The sequence below is a fragment of the Triturus cristatus genome, chromosome 4_1 (genome assembly GCF_964204655.1).
Source record: "Triturus cristatus chromosome 4_1, aTriCri1.1, whole genome shotgun sequence".
In the NCBI taxonomy this organism is placed as follows: Eukaryota; Metazoa; Chordata; class Amphibia; order Caudata; family Salamandridae; genus Triturus; species Triturus cristatus.
In genome coordinates, this window is record NC_140585.1 from 283842985 (window position 1) to 283857444 (window position 14460).

Here is a 14460-nt window from a genome sequence, read left to right on the forward strand (position 1 = left end):
AGACTCAGGAGCGGCAATGTCGCTGTGGTGTCACCATGGCTTTAAGTGGAAGCTTTTTCAATATTATATACAAGCCATAGATACTGCTTATTTATCCTATGCAACTAACAACCATTGACAAAGCCAATAGTCCTGACTTGTTGTAGGTATGATGCTACTGGATGCAATGACAGAAACAACAAAATATAAGCCTAGCGGCACACTATGGTAATCACAGATTTTTGGCTTAGGGGTGGTTTTAAGCCACGCCCATAATTACATTGGCCACGCCCTCTTGACAGATCCCCCCCCAGTTTTTTATCCCGCTTAAAGATCTGGTTCGGGGGCAGTATTGCTGTGGCGGGGCCGGTTTTGCAGCCCCCAATAACAAAAGCAACAGTTCTTCATAATTGCGCCTACATGCCACAAAACTGCCAGAGATGCTTTAGGTTCCCAGCCCGGCCCTGGCTTCTGGGCGCGCTACATGTCCAATTTAAGTGTTACATTTCAGTATCAAACCAGCTAGGAATCGGAGAATGAATGATCGCACCACATGGAGGGTATTTGAGGGGGCGATCCCACTTTACTGCGGATTTGAAATGCTCTCAGTTGTTGTTAACCAGGGAAATGGACTCCAGCCTCTGCACAAATGAAAAATCTAAACATGCTCAGACCCCGAGTGTGAAAATAGTTAAACGATTTAAATTTGTGAGGCTGGTGATAATCGAGTTGCTTCCGGATAATGGCTGCATTTATAGCGACAGAACTGTTTTTCTGCAGTGCATAACTATTGATGAGGGGATTTTTATTACTGAAAATTTAAAGAGCTCAATCCCAAAACATTTGAATATTATAGAAATTACAGCGGTTTACGGTTTTCTGTAGCTGTAAGTGGGTTTTTTAAAGGATTCTAATTAAAATCTTCTGCATTGGGTACCCACAAGCTGAGATGGTCAATATATTTAGACATGTTTTAAAATGTCCTCATTTAAGTGGAACGTGAGAGATGCACCCTGCAGCTAAATGAGCTCCCTGTAGTTCGGCCCTTACCGATGATGTAGGGTTGTTATTTGGCACACAGCAAAAATATAACAAGCGGCCGCGATCAAACATCAAAGCGGCCGCGAAAGTGAAAGTAATCACGGTAAAGCGCGCCGCGCGCGCCGCATACATGCACTGCAGCTCTAGGCTGGCCTGGTAGCACTTTTTGGAGCCCTCTCAAAAAGTCTCACCAGACCAGCGCATGCGCTGGGTCAGACGAGACCTAAAAAAGGACAATTTCTCCCATTGAAGTCAACAGGATACAGTGGGAAAATGTTTTTAAACAAAATATATATTATTTATACTTAAAATATGTTTTAGATTTTTGTAAAATAAGTTATATTTATTACTATTTTAATGAATTTCCTCAGATAAAAAAAATATATATATATTTTCATTAATAAAATAAAGGTGCACTATTACCTAAAATGCTTAACATGATCTACATGTTTCCAACTTTTACATTAATTATGTATGAGTCCAAATGTGTGATAATTGTGGTTCAAAAGTAATATTCAGGTATTAATTTAATTCCAGAGTATTAATACACTTCTCACCCATTACCCCTATATCCCTTGCTTCCCGTCCCTAAAACTGTATTTTGTTATATTTAAATTTGTTTTGTAAATGTGTTTAGGATTATAAACCCTACATTTAAATGAATCATAAATTAATGCCCTGGTATTAATGATAATACCTGAGTATTAATACACTTCCCCACCCATTGCCTCTATGTCCTTTGCATCCCACCCGTAAAACTTTATTGTGAAATTCTTTAATTAATTTGTTTAATTATACGGTAAAATAATTACCTTATTGCAGAAGAAAACTTAATACTGAGGTACTACAATTGATACCCGAGTATTAATACACTTTCCCACCCATAACCCTGATATTCATTGCATCCCGTCCATGGAACCACATTTTTTTATTTTTTACAATAATAAGCAATAAAAAAATAACAAATTAATAATTGCAAAAGACATCAATATGCAGGTTTTCAAGTTGATCCCTGAGTATTAATTCACTTCCCCATCCATAACCTCTAAATACCTTGCATTCTGTCCCTAAAGCTTTATTTTTATAGTTATAAGTTGAATAACCGAAATTATTTTAAAATGTTTACCCCATAACGAAATACGTTACACATTAATACTTAGGTATCACAGTAAATACCTAAGTATTAATGCATATCCCCAACCATTACTGCTATATCCCTTGCATCCCACCCCTAAAGCCTCATTTTGCAAATTTTAAAATGATTTTTAAAAATATATATTTTTAAATACCCTATTTTTAATTGGTTTTAAAATTAATACTCCGGTATTACTGGTAATGCCTGAGTATTAACACACTTACTCACCCATTACCCCTATAATCATTCTATCTCATTCCTAAATTCACTTATATATTTATATAACCTATATATAAAACTATATACAAAACATATATATATATATATGTATATTTTTAACTTTGTGCAATACTCACCAAAATCTTAAAACAGAAACCAGCCCATGCTTACATATACATTCCTATATACCTACCCAATAATGCGTGGTAAAGGCATGCATTGGTAAAGGGATGCATGGTTAAGGCATTTGTGGTAAAAGCATATGCGTGGTCACGGCATATGTGGTAAAGGCATATGCATTGTAAAGACTGTGTGGTAAGTGTAATGAGTGGTAAAGACTGCGTTGTAAAAGGTTGTTTCCCCCAGGAGGTGCCTTAGAACTCTATAGATTGGTTTGTTGGACAACAACATTTCTTCAAAGACATGTATGTAATAGTCACAATATTTGTACACTTTTATCCAGCACCCCAGTGCGACAGTCTTCATAAGGCAATTGGTATATATCAGGTAAACAAGCGTTAGCTGCTGCAGTGTGATATGACTAGTGGATCGATTGACGCACCAGAGTGGTCCAAGGGGCTGTTATTCCATTGCGGAGAAGTACCCCCAGATGGAGCCCGAGAGTCATCTGGCCCCGCTTTGTGTGAAGGCTTGGGATGTTCCAAGCTGGCTGCAGGATCTATCATGAGCTTGCTATGTTGAGCGCGTGCTGCTAAGGCTAAGTGATCAGTTTCTTGTACGAGCTGCTAAGGTGTTGGTTGTCAGCCTGCTGCTATGTAAACAGTCTTTGACCTAATATAGAGCATGGGTAGGTTAATTAATCACAGAGCTGTAATGTAAATGTCTATTATTATTATTATTATTAGGAGTTTTATATCGCGCACGGTTACCCTTGGGCATCCCAGCGCTTGCATTGGGAACCCGTCCTGGTTTTTCCCTGTGAGATAATCCATACTGGGCATCCCCAAGGTGAAAGCCAGGCATCCCGCCGCGGGGGGGCCGTTGTGGAGATTAAGCAAGCTAGTTGCCCAGAGCTGCCTAGTGTGAACTCATGCTTAGAGTAGGCACCGAAGCGAGAATTATCAAGTCCGTGGACAATTGGGCTCCAGACCCTGCCGCGTCGGGAATCGAACCCTGGTCCCGGGTCTGACCTCTGCTTCAGGGTATGCCTGCTCTAACCAGTGAGCTACACTTCTCCACTTCTCTATGCATTTCTAACTTTGACCCCTGGTCCATATGCATAGCATGTCATGTGTTCTTCTTTGTTCTTTCTCTTATAGTTCGGGTCATCATGATATAAATGTTGACAGAACGATATCTTCCTGTCATCAAGTTCCACGGCTTTCCACAGCTTCTTCTGTGACCCAACCTCCCGACCTCCAGATAACGCCAGAGTGGGTCTGGTTCTGGAAAAATGAACATGGACAGTGGATTGAGTATGGAAAGGATGTGAGTGTCCTAAGTAGATAAAGATGGATGGGAGGGGAAGATGTACTACGTGAAAAGGAGAAGATGTAGGAAAGAAAGGCTCCTGCTTTGCTGCACAAAGGGGCTGGAACAAAGACTATTCCGTTCAGATAAATCAGGTTGCAGGACTGATTTTGAAGCAGTGGCAGGAAGTCATTTTCTCTTTTAGCAGATGGGAGTTAAGTTGTCTTTTGCAAAACAATGGACAAGAGACTTCCAGATGAGATTTTAGGGGCCTCTCAATTAATTTTTATGCACCTGACTACTTCAGTTCTCTAAATGTACGTTTTACTGACTTATTTATCCTCTTGATTCTGTAGGGTGGAAAGGAAAAAGCCACAATAGCATCGGCAGATCTGGAGAAACTCTACCTCGCTGATAAGACAGCAGTAGTCCCATTTAAGGCTGGAGATCAGCAGTACCAGATACACTTTAAAGGTAATGTGGCATCCATTGCAAGTATTATGCTGATCCTTGCGTGGTATGTTTTAAATAATGTCTGATGCAGCAGGTATTATCTGTGCTTTCGTTCCACAGGGACTCGCCTCTTCCCTCAACCTCCCACCTGACTGTAAACATAGAGGTCCAAAATTGCTATTCCCTGTCTCCTCTAATACAGAAAACATACTTGTAGCCTTTGGCTGCAGCAGTGCAGAGGTGTGTTCAGAGCCCCAGACATAGGGCCTAATTTAGAGTTTGGCGGATGAATACTCTGTCACAAATATTCCATCCACCTAATACATGTGCCATCGTATATAATGCACTTGTAATACGGCAGACATCATATCTGTCACATTTGTGAGGGAATATCTCATCCGCCAAAGTCTAAATCAGACGCTTAGTTCGCACACCTTCTTACCTTTTAGGAGAAACATTCCAGTTGCTGCTATGGTTGTGTAGTCAGTCTACAGTCTTGTCAGTACTGCTGTGGGACAGGGCAGTTGTGGCCTCTAAGGTGTCTTTATCTGCTCTGTCTTCATTTTGGACCCCATCCAACTCATCCAGTCCTATGGGGGCCTCTACAAGTCAAACACAACCCGTTTCACATCCAACAGGCTCATGTTTACAGGCTTCACCATAAAACCAGAAGCTCAGCTCCATGCACTTCATTCATTCCCTCTGTCAATTAACTTTATTTAGTGCTCTCCAGGCACACACCTCACATTTTCATGAAACACCATTAAACTTGCTTCTATTTTTCATACTCATACATTTTGGTACATAGGGCCCAGAAATCCTATGGAATGATTGCACTATACAGAAAAAAACATCTTTCATTTTGATCCTGCCTATTCAGAGGTCAAAACTATTTTGGCATGAATTCATCAACATAAAGGTGCCGATCACGATCCTGTAAAAACCGGGTACGAACCGTCGGTCAGAGCGTATTCTCCGTCCGACTCGTACCCGGTTGTAAAACATTACAAACACGGAATTGCGATTCGCACGGAAACACCATTTCCGTACGATTCGTAAAAAACACCGACCGACGAAAATATGCATACGAATGTGATCCGGGAATGCTGCGGCGTGACGTCGGGACGCTTCCAGGCAGCGTTTCACGACCCAGGAATTACGATTCGAACCGACAGCACCCGAGTACGCGCCGTACCCCCTGTGTATGTACACCCGAGTACGTGTCGACCCCCCCGTGTATGTACATACACGGGGGGGTTCGACACGTACTCGGGTGTACATACACGGGGGGTTCGACACGTACAGTTCGACACGTACTAAGGTGTACATACACGGGGGTACGGCGCGTACATGCGGGGGCTGGGGGGGGGTACGGCGCGTACATGCGGGGGCTGGGGGGGTACGGCGCGTACCGGGCACCTGTTTGGACGTCTCCATGGTTGCTATAGGAGTTCGGTGCGGACGGTCTTTTACCCATACGGTTGTACATTCGGACGCCCGGGACGGATCGTGATTCCCCGGTCGGACTTCGCTTTTCACGTTTGTACGGTAAATCGTCCGAGGACGTGTCGGACACTTTTTCCGACCCGAGGACGTGTGGGGAATTATTCCCAATGCGACTCGTATGGGCTTTTTACCGTGCGAATCGTGATTGCCAGTTTGTACGGCACTTGTACGATTCGTACGGTAAAAAGACCGGATACGAGTCGTACGGGGATTTTTTTTACCGGATCGTAATCGGCACCAAAGTTGTATTATTCTCAGAGATATAGAGTGTAGGATGTTGCAGAGAATTGGTTCAAATAAATCTCTTTCATGAAAATGTTAGCATGTATCATCCACTATTCAACACATATTCAAATTACAGTTGCAAATGTGATTTTGTTGATAATAGACACAAACAGATGAGTGAGAGGCAGCAATAAGCTTCTGCTATCATTACAGTGTCACAGCCTTCTGTACATTCTGGACCACAAATATTGCTTTGGCTTCAATCTATCTCTCAGAGCATGTGTAGCCCATACATTACCCAATGGCTCATTGGCTAAGACTTCAAGAAAAGTTTGTTTGTTGGCAAAACAGGAGGCTCAGGCAGCGCCCGTGGTTGGTTGCCCACTCCAACAAGGTCCTAGCTGTACCTTTTGGAGCGGGAGGCCTCAAAGCCTGCCTCAATTACAGGTCCCTCCCCAAGCACACAACTGCTTTTACTATCGAACAACACATGGGATTTTTATTCCTCACAGAAACTTGGCTCAAGGATGGCTCCAATCTGGACCTTGGTTTAATAACAAGCTGTGGACTTGTAGGAAGCTGTGCACTGTTCACCTGGTGTGTGCTTAGACACAATTATGTTGATTCCAATTTTTTAAGTTTGTTCAGTTTATTTCTGGCAATAACAACATATATTCAAACTCTTGTTGCTATGTCAAACAATATTACTTAATAAAGTTTTTGTGCAATTAAGTTTTGTTTACATGTTGAAAGATATCACACAAAAAATATCTTCATTATACATCATCATTTGATTTCATCAAGACATTACATAATCACTACATTGCATTTTAATGTGTACGTGCCCAATGCATTTCGGAACCCAATGGTTCCTTCATCAGGGGCTAATCTGAAATGAAAATAAACATGTGTATCAGTAATGGTATCATTGGTGGCTCAAGATCATTAATTGGTATGTGGGGTTGAGTTCGTTTTATTGTAATTGTATCATACCTGTACTGGATTACTGCTTGATGTACACTAAGAAATCGAGGGTAGAAAATAAGTTAAACATGGTGGTGCCTGTTTTATAGGTGTAACGAGAAAATGTTTAGATGTAACGAAACTGCTAAGATGTCTAACAATTGGGCTTACCTCAGTAAGAATAGAAGTGCAAGCTGTTAAAAAATGACATAAACATACAGATTGAGCGTTCAATAATGCTTGGGATCATGACCGATATATGGGCTGAACTGAAGCATAATAAAGATTGGTAAGAAATTGCTGCACGCTTACCTCTGTTGTGTGAGGTTCGAGATTACTGAAAATAATGACATAAGAAAAGGTCATAAAGAGACCTGTCAGAAACTTTTACCAGAAAAGTAGTCAAGCCTAAAGATGAGAATACTGCAAAAACCGCCTTACCTAGTGATGGCTTAACGTGGATAAATCGTGATAATCCGTGGTAAAGTTTGGTTTGAAACGCCACGAATACCGCGTTTAAGAAGACATAAACATAGAGAGAGGACTGTCCGGGTAACGTCTGGACTGATGCAACGTGATATGAGCGCCATCTTTAAACGAGGAAATCCTCGTGTGGTGAAAATAATAAAAGTGGGATACGGGTATAAACGTGAATAGTATTTCGAAAAAGATTTGGAATACCTGAGATATGTGATAATTCAACGTGAGTCTGTTGAATATTATAATAAATCGTTAGCACGAATCAGGATAAGAACCCTGGATCAATATAAAACTCTGAATGTTTCGAAAATAAAAAAAGGACTATCTTCACCGTCATGTGCCAAAATATGACAGGAGAAACCTACCTGAAGAGTAAACACACTTGAGAGTTCATTGGGTGCGCTATGTTATGAGGTGAAAGTGTATTTCCATGAGTTAGAAATCACTCATATATTTAACATAATCCTGAATGAAAAAATGTTGGCAAATCTATGCTAACTGAAATGAAGGGGAACATACAACTCCTATTTAGTATACTTCGATCTGATGATTCTGTAGCCCATTCGGTAATGAATGGCCTTTGTGTGAGATGTGGATTATTGATAAGTGTTCTACTCAATGAGTGAGAGTAAGGATGAGATGGATCCCAGGAGAATAATAATCAAAGCATATGTGTGACTTGATTACAATACTAACATCCTTTCATAAATAACATGACATATCTAATCTGTCATTGATTCCCTTTGGAAGCATGGTGTCAAGATATTTTATCCAATACACTTCTCGTTGTAACAATTTAAGATGGTTGTTGACTCCTTGTTGTATTGGTATGTGTTCAATCACTTGAAATCTGAGTTGGGATATGGTATGGTTTGCTTCTGCCCAATGATTTGCCAATGAGGAACTCAAATTTCTGGTTCTTATGCGACTTTTGTGTTCCGTAATTCGAGTCTTGATTTTGCGTTCCGTTTTGCCAACATACATTTTGCCGCAAGGGCATTTAATGCCATATATTACATTACTCACATTGCAATCACTGGTGTGTCTCAATAATATATCTTTTCCTGTATTGGGGTGTGTTAAAACATTTCCCACGATTACATTGTTGCAATGTGAACAATTTGTACACTTTAAAGTTCCTTTAAAAGGTGTCGATGGTTTGATGTCTTTAGGTGGGGTTAAGAGTTCTCGTAAGTTTTCCCCCTTGTGTAGGCATGTAATGGAAGATTCCCAAAAATGTTGTTGAAGTCTGGTTCTTGAGACAACAGTTCCCATCTTTTATTGATTATTTTCTTGATCGCTGGAGCGCTCGTTGTGTATTTAGATACAAATACAATTCTGTTCTCTTGTGATGTTGTTGTGGTGGTGAGAAGTTCTCTGCAGTGTTTTTTCAAAGCTCTGGTCATACAATCTTGTACTGTTTTTTCTGGATAACCTCTTTGGTGGTACTTCACTTTATATTCCTCAATTTTAGCATGACAGTCTTGTGGATTAGAACAGATGCGTTTGATCCTAATGAATTGTGAATATGGAAGGTTGTTGATGAGACTGTTTGGGTGAAAGCTCGAATGATGCAACGCATTGTTGCGATCCGTGAGTTTTGGTATATATCGAGGTTTCTAAACTGTTTCCTTCATTTGATTTGGTGATTGTTACATCAAGATATTCAATGGTCTGTATGTGGATCTTGTGGGTGACTTGGATCCTTGGGTTGTATGTATTAATTGTTTCAATCATGTTTTCCAATGTTTGCCTTGAGTCTTTCCAAATTAAAAAAATGTCATCAATGAAGCGACAGTATATGTGGATGTTAGCCCACCATTGAGGGTTGTTCATGATGTATTCATGTTCAAATGCTGCCATAAAGATATTCGCGTACGTCGGAGCCCCCGAAAAACCCATGGAGGTTCCCGAGAGTTGGGCATAATATATGTCATTCCATTTGAAATAACTGTGGTGTAAACAAAAATGTAACAGTTGCATTAGAAACACTTTCTGAACATCAATGTCCTCTCTTTGTAAGATTGCCCATTCGACAGCCTCCATTCCTGCCATATGTGGTATCGAGGTATACAATGCCACCACATCATGGTGCAGAGTAACCAAGAAGACTGAGGTGCCGATCACGATCCTGCAAAAACCGGGTACGAACCGTCGGACGGAGCATATTCTCCGTCCGACGCGTACCCGGTCGTCAAAATATACCAACATGGAATTACGATTCGCACGGAAACACCATTTCCGTACGAATCGTACAAAAGCCCGACCGACCAAAATAAACATACAAATGCGATCCGGGAAAGCGCCGACCTGACGTCGGGACGCACGCAGCCTGCCATTCACGAACCAGGAATTACGATTCGCACCGACGTCATCCCGCACGGCGAATATTTTCCGGCTGCCAAAAACTGCCGGGAAATCAGGACGACGCGAACAAGGAGTACCTGGACGCGACGGACTGACAGGACGACGCGAACAAGGACTACCCGTACGCGACGGACAGACATGGACCCGAACCTACGTGTCATCCCGGCCCTCATAGCAATCGACCTCCTCTACAGGTTCGGACGCAGACGCCGCAGAAGGTCAGAACAACACAGGGAGGGGGGAAAGGGGGGGGCAGGAGCATGGGCAGGCCACTAAACCACCACCATAGTCACACAGCACACATGCCCTGGACATACTTGACCCTCAGGCCCTGGTCACTACGAGGGGGTGGGGGCGTGTCCAGCTAAGCCAGCGACCGCAACAACGGAAGTCCGTGATGACGCGAACCGGCAACACAACCAGACAGGTACGTCCCGTACCCACGCCTTAAGAGCGTGGGTACGAGTCGTACCACGCCCACACCAACGTCACCCCAACAATGGCGGGACGGCCCGTACCCACGTGGCAAAGGCCTGGGGACGGGCCGCACAAGCATCACATAGCGTGGGGACGGATATGTACGACACGTACCCCCACCCGCGTACGTATGGAGCGTACCCCCCATGCCAACAGTGTAAGTACGACACGTACCCCCACCCGCGGGCTCATGGAGCGTACCCCCCACCCCAACAGTGTAAGTACGACCCGTACCCCCACCCATGTATGCATGGAGCGTACCGCCCACCCCAACAGTGTAAGTACGACCCGTACACCCACCCGCGCATGCATGGAGCGCACCCCCCACCCCAACAGCGTAAGTACGACACGTACCCCCACCCGCGGGCTCATGGAGCGTACCCCCCCCCAACAGTGTAAGTACGACACGTACCCCCACCTCGAATGCATGGAGCGTACCCACATCCGTACATATTGTCAAATCGGAGAGGTGGGTGCAGAGTCCACCCAGCAGTGCCCAGACATGAGAGGGGTGTGTGCAGAGTCCTCCCAGCAGTGCTCAGACATGAGAGGGGTGTGTGCAGAGTCCTCCCAGCAGTGCCCTGAGACAGGAGGGGTGGGTGCAGAGTCCTCCCAGCAGTGCCCTGAGACAGGAGGGGTGTGTGCAGAGTCCTCCCAGCAGTGCCCAGACATGAGAGGGGTGTGTGCAGAGTCCTCCCAGCAGTGCCCAGACATGAGAGGGGTGTGTGCAGAGACCTCCCAGCAGTGCCCAGACATGAGAGGGGTGGGTGCCTAACACTCCCAGCAGTGCCCTGAGACAGGAGGGTTGGGTGCCTAACACTCCCAGCAGTGCCCTGAGACAGGAGGGGTGTGTGCAGAGTCCTCCCAGCAGTGCCCAGACATGAGAGGGGTGTGTGCAGAGTCCTCCCAGCAGTGCCCTGAGACAGGAGGGGTGGGTGCCTAACACTCCCAGCAGTGCCCATGGAACGCAAAGGGTGGAGTAGCCACAGATACCATGCCCACAAATGTCAGTCAGGTGCACAAAGACCCTGCAGTACACGTACCACATGTGTGCGAGGCTGGGAGTATACGCATGCATCGGGCCAAAAACAAAACATGTCCACATGAAGTCATGTCAATAGTCCACAAACACAAGTACAATGACTACCAAGGATGCCACGAATGATGCAGGTGGAGAATGGCCCAGCATGCATGTGCAAAGTTGAAGGACTCCGGCACACACCCAGCTAATGTACACACAGCTCCGCGCCAAAGTCAGGGGACACCCTGCAGGGAAGAAGTCAGGGTACACAGAGGAAGGAATACACCTTGGGGCAATTGCACCATGCAGCAACTGCTTACATGAATGGAGAAAGGTAGCTAACACCGTGTGATGGCACACAGATCCCAGGGTCCCCCCATGACCAGCACACTACTACATTTCCCACACACCCAACACATGAACACCACCCACAACCATGTAGCAGCCCCAACAACAGCAATACCAGCAAAGCCGGAGTGTTCCAAGGCCAAAAAAAAAATAGCTTTATTCAGCAGGATCAAATAACTGGTATGTAGTAAGTTCAATATTTACAAAGCCCATAGGGCAGTCCAGGAGTCACAGCTGGATGAGGGACACAGTGGGATGCGTGTCCCCTAGCTTTCCTGCACAGTTACAAGCCGTTGTCTTCCACAGGGGTGAGGGCATCATGTGGAGGGGAACGAACAGGCACCGCAGGGACAGGAGGGCGAAGGGTAGGCGACGTGGGTGCAGGGATGGAGGACTCCACCACAGGGGGTGGGGCAGGGCCAAAGGCGGAGGCCAGGATCTCGCTGCACACCTTAGCAAGGTCCTCCAGGGACTCCCCTGCACCCGAAGGAACCACAGGCCCCAGGGAGGGGGGTGGGTCAGAGGGATGGGTCGCAGCGCCACTGGGGGAGGGTGTGGAGAGGGGGGGGGACTGAAGCACCCTGACCGTGGACTTCCTTGACCGCTTGCGGGGTGGTGTCACTGTGGGGCTCAGGGACAGAGCGGCCATGAATGAGTCTTTGGGGGAGATGTGGCCAGGAGAGCTGAGGGGAGGGGATTTGGAGGGAGTGGATTGGGTGGAATGCGGACTCCCACTCTGGCTGCGTGTCACACGTTTGTCCCCCGACCCAGTGGGTGTGCCTACTTCACCCTGTGTGTGCGTGTCAGGAGGTGTGCGGCGGACCTTCCCTGCTGGTGTGCTGCCTGTGTCTGTTGTGGTGGGTGCATGCTTACGTCTGTGTGTATGTGGGACAGGCATGGGAGTGGGAAGTGTGGAAGGGGCAGGGGTAGGGGGTGGGACGTAGCGCTGCAGGAGACCCACTGCTGCAGTCAGTGTGGAGTCTATGGACCTCAGCAAGTTGCGTTGGTCAGCCTGCGATGAATGAATGCCCTCCAAGTATGCCTCCATGTTGTTGAGGACCTGGCTGTGGCCATGGAGGACATTAAGGATCGCAGTCTGACCAATCTGCAACTGCCGCTGGATGTCCACAGACTCAGCATTGGCGGCAGCAGTGGAGACAGGGGCAGGGGGTGCGGTGCCTGGCACGAAGGAGACATGTGGTGACCGGGCACGTTGGGAAGGGACACGAGCACGTGGGAGGCGGCTGATGCCAATGGAGGGGGCGGTGCCAGAAGTAGGGCTGCTGTCAGATGGTGGTGCAGCCACCGCCCACTCGGAGAGATCATCCTCGGACCCGTCAGCTTCATACTCTGTTGTGCCAGTCGACAGGTCCCCGGGGTCACTCTCCTCCGCCTCTGTCCCACTCGAAGTGCCAGGCACGATGTCACCGCTGGCACTGGTGCTCGGTCCCTCCGCGCCGTCTGTGTCCATGTCTCCCTCCGTGTCCCCCGACGATGCTGTGGGCAGGGTGAAGAGACAGAAATTAATCATACACCTGTATACATATGTCACCTGAGTCCAATCTACTTAGGATACAGTGCATAGCCTGAAACAAAGGAAGAGTTACAACTACAAAGCAAGGTACATATGTAGGCCCTGCAAGACACAGTTGTGTGACCCACCATGCCATGGAAAACCAATGGAGAGCAAGACACAATAGCAAATGAGACGACCTGGAATTTTGACTGAGGAGCAAGGCCCTGGGGACAATCCAGCACTGCATCTGCACCACACAGCGTGGCAGGCAATAGGGATGAGCAGGGACCACATCCAGGAACTAGAGGCACATGCAGCATAGGTAATACTGATAACATGCCCACCCTGACTGGCACACTGCACCTTGAGTGTATGTCCAGACAAACATCACACACTGGCCAGTCCTAGCAAGGAGAGTACAGGTCTTGACATGTAGGCCATGCCCTCACCACCCACCCCCTACATGAGACAAATCTGTGGAGACACAGGAAGCACTTACATCTCTTAGTCTGGCTGAAATACACATGGGATGGAAAAAATCAGGATTGCACACAAAATACCCAAGGTGCGGCTGTCCAAATAATCCTGTACAAATGGGTATCATCAGATGATTGCAACAAGACACACAGGCAATGGGCACCGTGAGTATGTACTTGGAAAATCAGGTCAGGATGGACAGTGGACACTTGTAATACAGCTCACGTCAATATACATGGTGGAGGGGAAGGGAGGCAGGAGAGCACTGCAATACTGTGGGTATCAGGATCTGCACAGCACCATAAACCCTGGAAGTGTATCCATGGAACAGTGCACTCACAAATGCTGGTGAAACACAACAAACACACATGTACCTACCCCCTTCCGGCTGCTGCATCTCCTGTAGGCGCCTGTCCATGTCTGGAAAGACCACCGCCAGCACACGTTTCTGGATGTGGGAGAGACGGCGGCGCCCGCGGTTCTTGTGGCTCTCAGGTGAGTCCCCCAGCAGGACCCGTGCGATCCTCCGCGTCCAGCACCGGATATCCTGCCAGCGTTTCCTCACCTGGGACATGCGCCGCTTCCGACCATCCGCACTCCTCACGGCGCTGACGGCGTCCAGCCATATCTGTGCCTTGGCAGAGGCGTCTACCTGTGAGGATGAACAAGTGACACTACATCAATACACCTGGCACATGTCACAGGGACACCGATTACAACACATTTGCTGTTTACATCAAGGCATAGTATGCATCCAACGCATTGCACCTTTGTCATAGGGACAGGATCCTCTGGGGGAAGCCAAAAGCAGTACGTGCCATT

The 14460-nt window shown here is 46.3% G+C and overlaps 1 protein-coding gene across 1 annotated transcript in view; it reads left to right on the forward strand.

The window, feature by feature from the left end:
* LOC146854282 (protein mono-ADP-ribosyltransferase PARP12-like) overlaps positions 1–14460 on the forward strand; it is a 1246301-nt gene that overhangs the window by 1111165 nt on the left and 120676 nt on the right. The window contains exons 9-10 of the mRNA XM_085652063.1: positions 3655–3823; positions 4162–4279. Coding sequence (XP_085508189.1) covers positions 3655–3823; positions 4162–4279 — 287 coding nt within the window. The remainder of the gene's footprint in view (positions 1–3654; positions 3824–4161; positions 4280–14460) is intronic.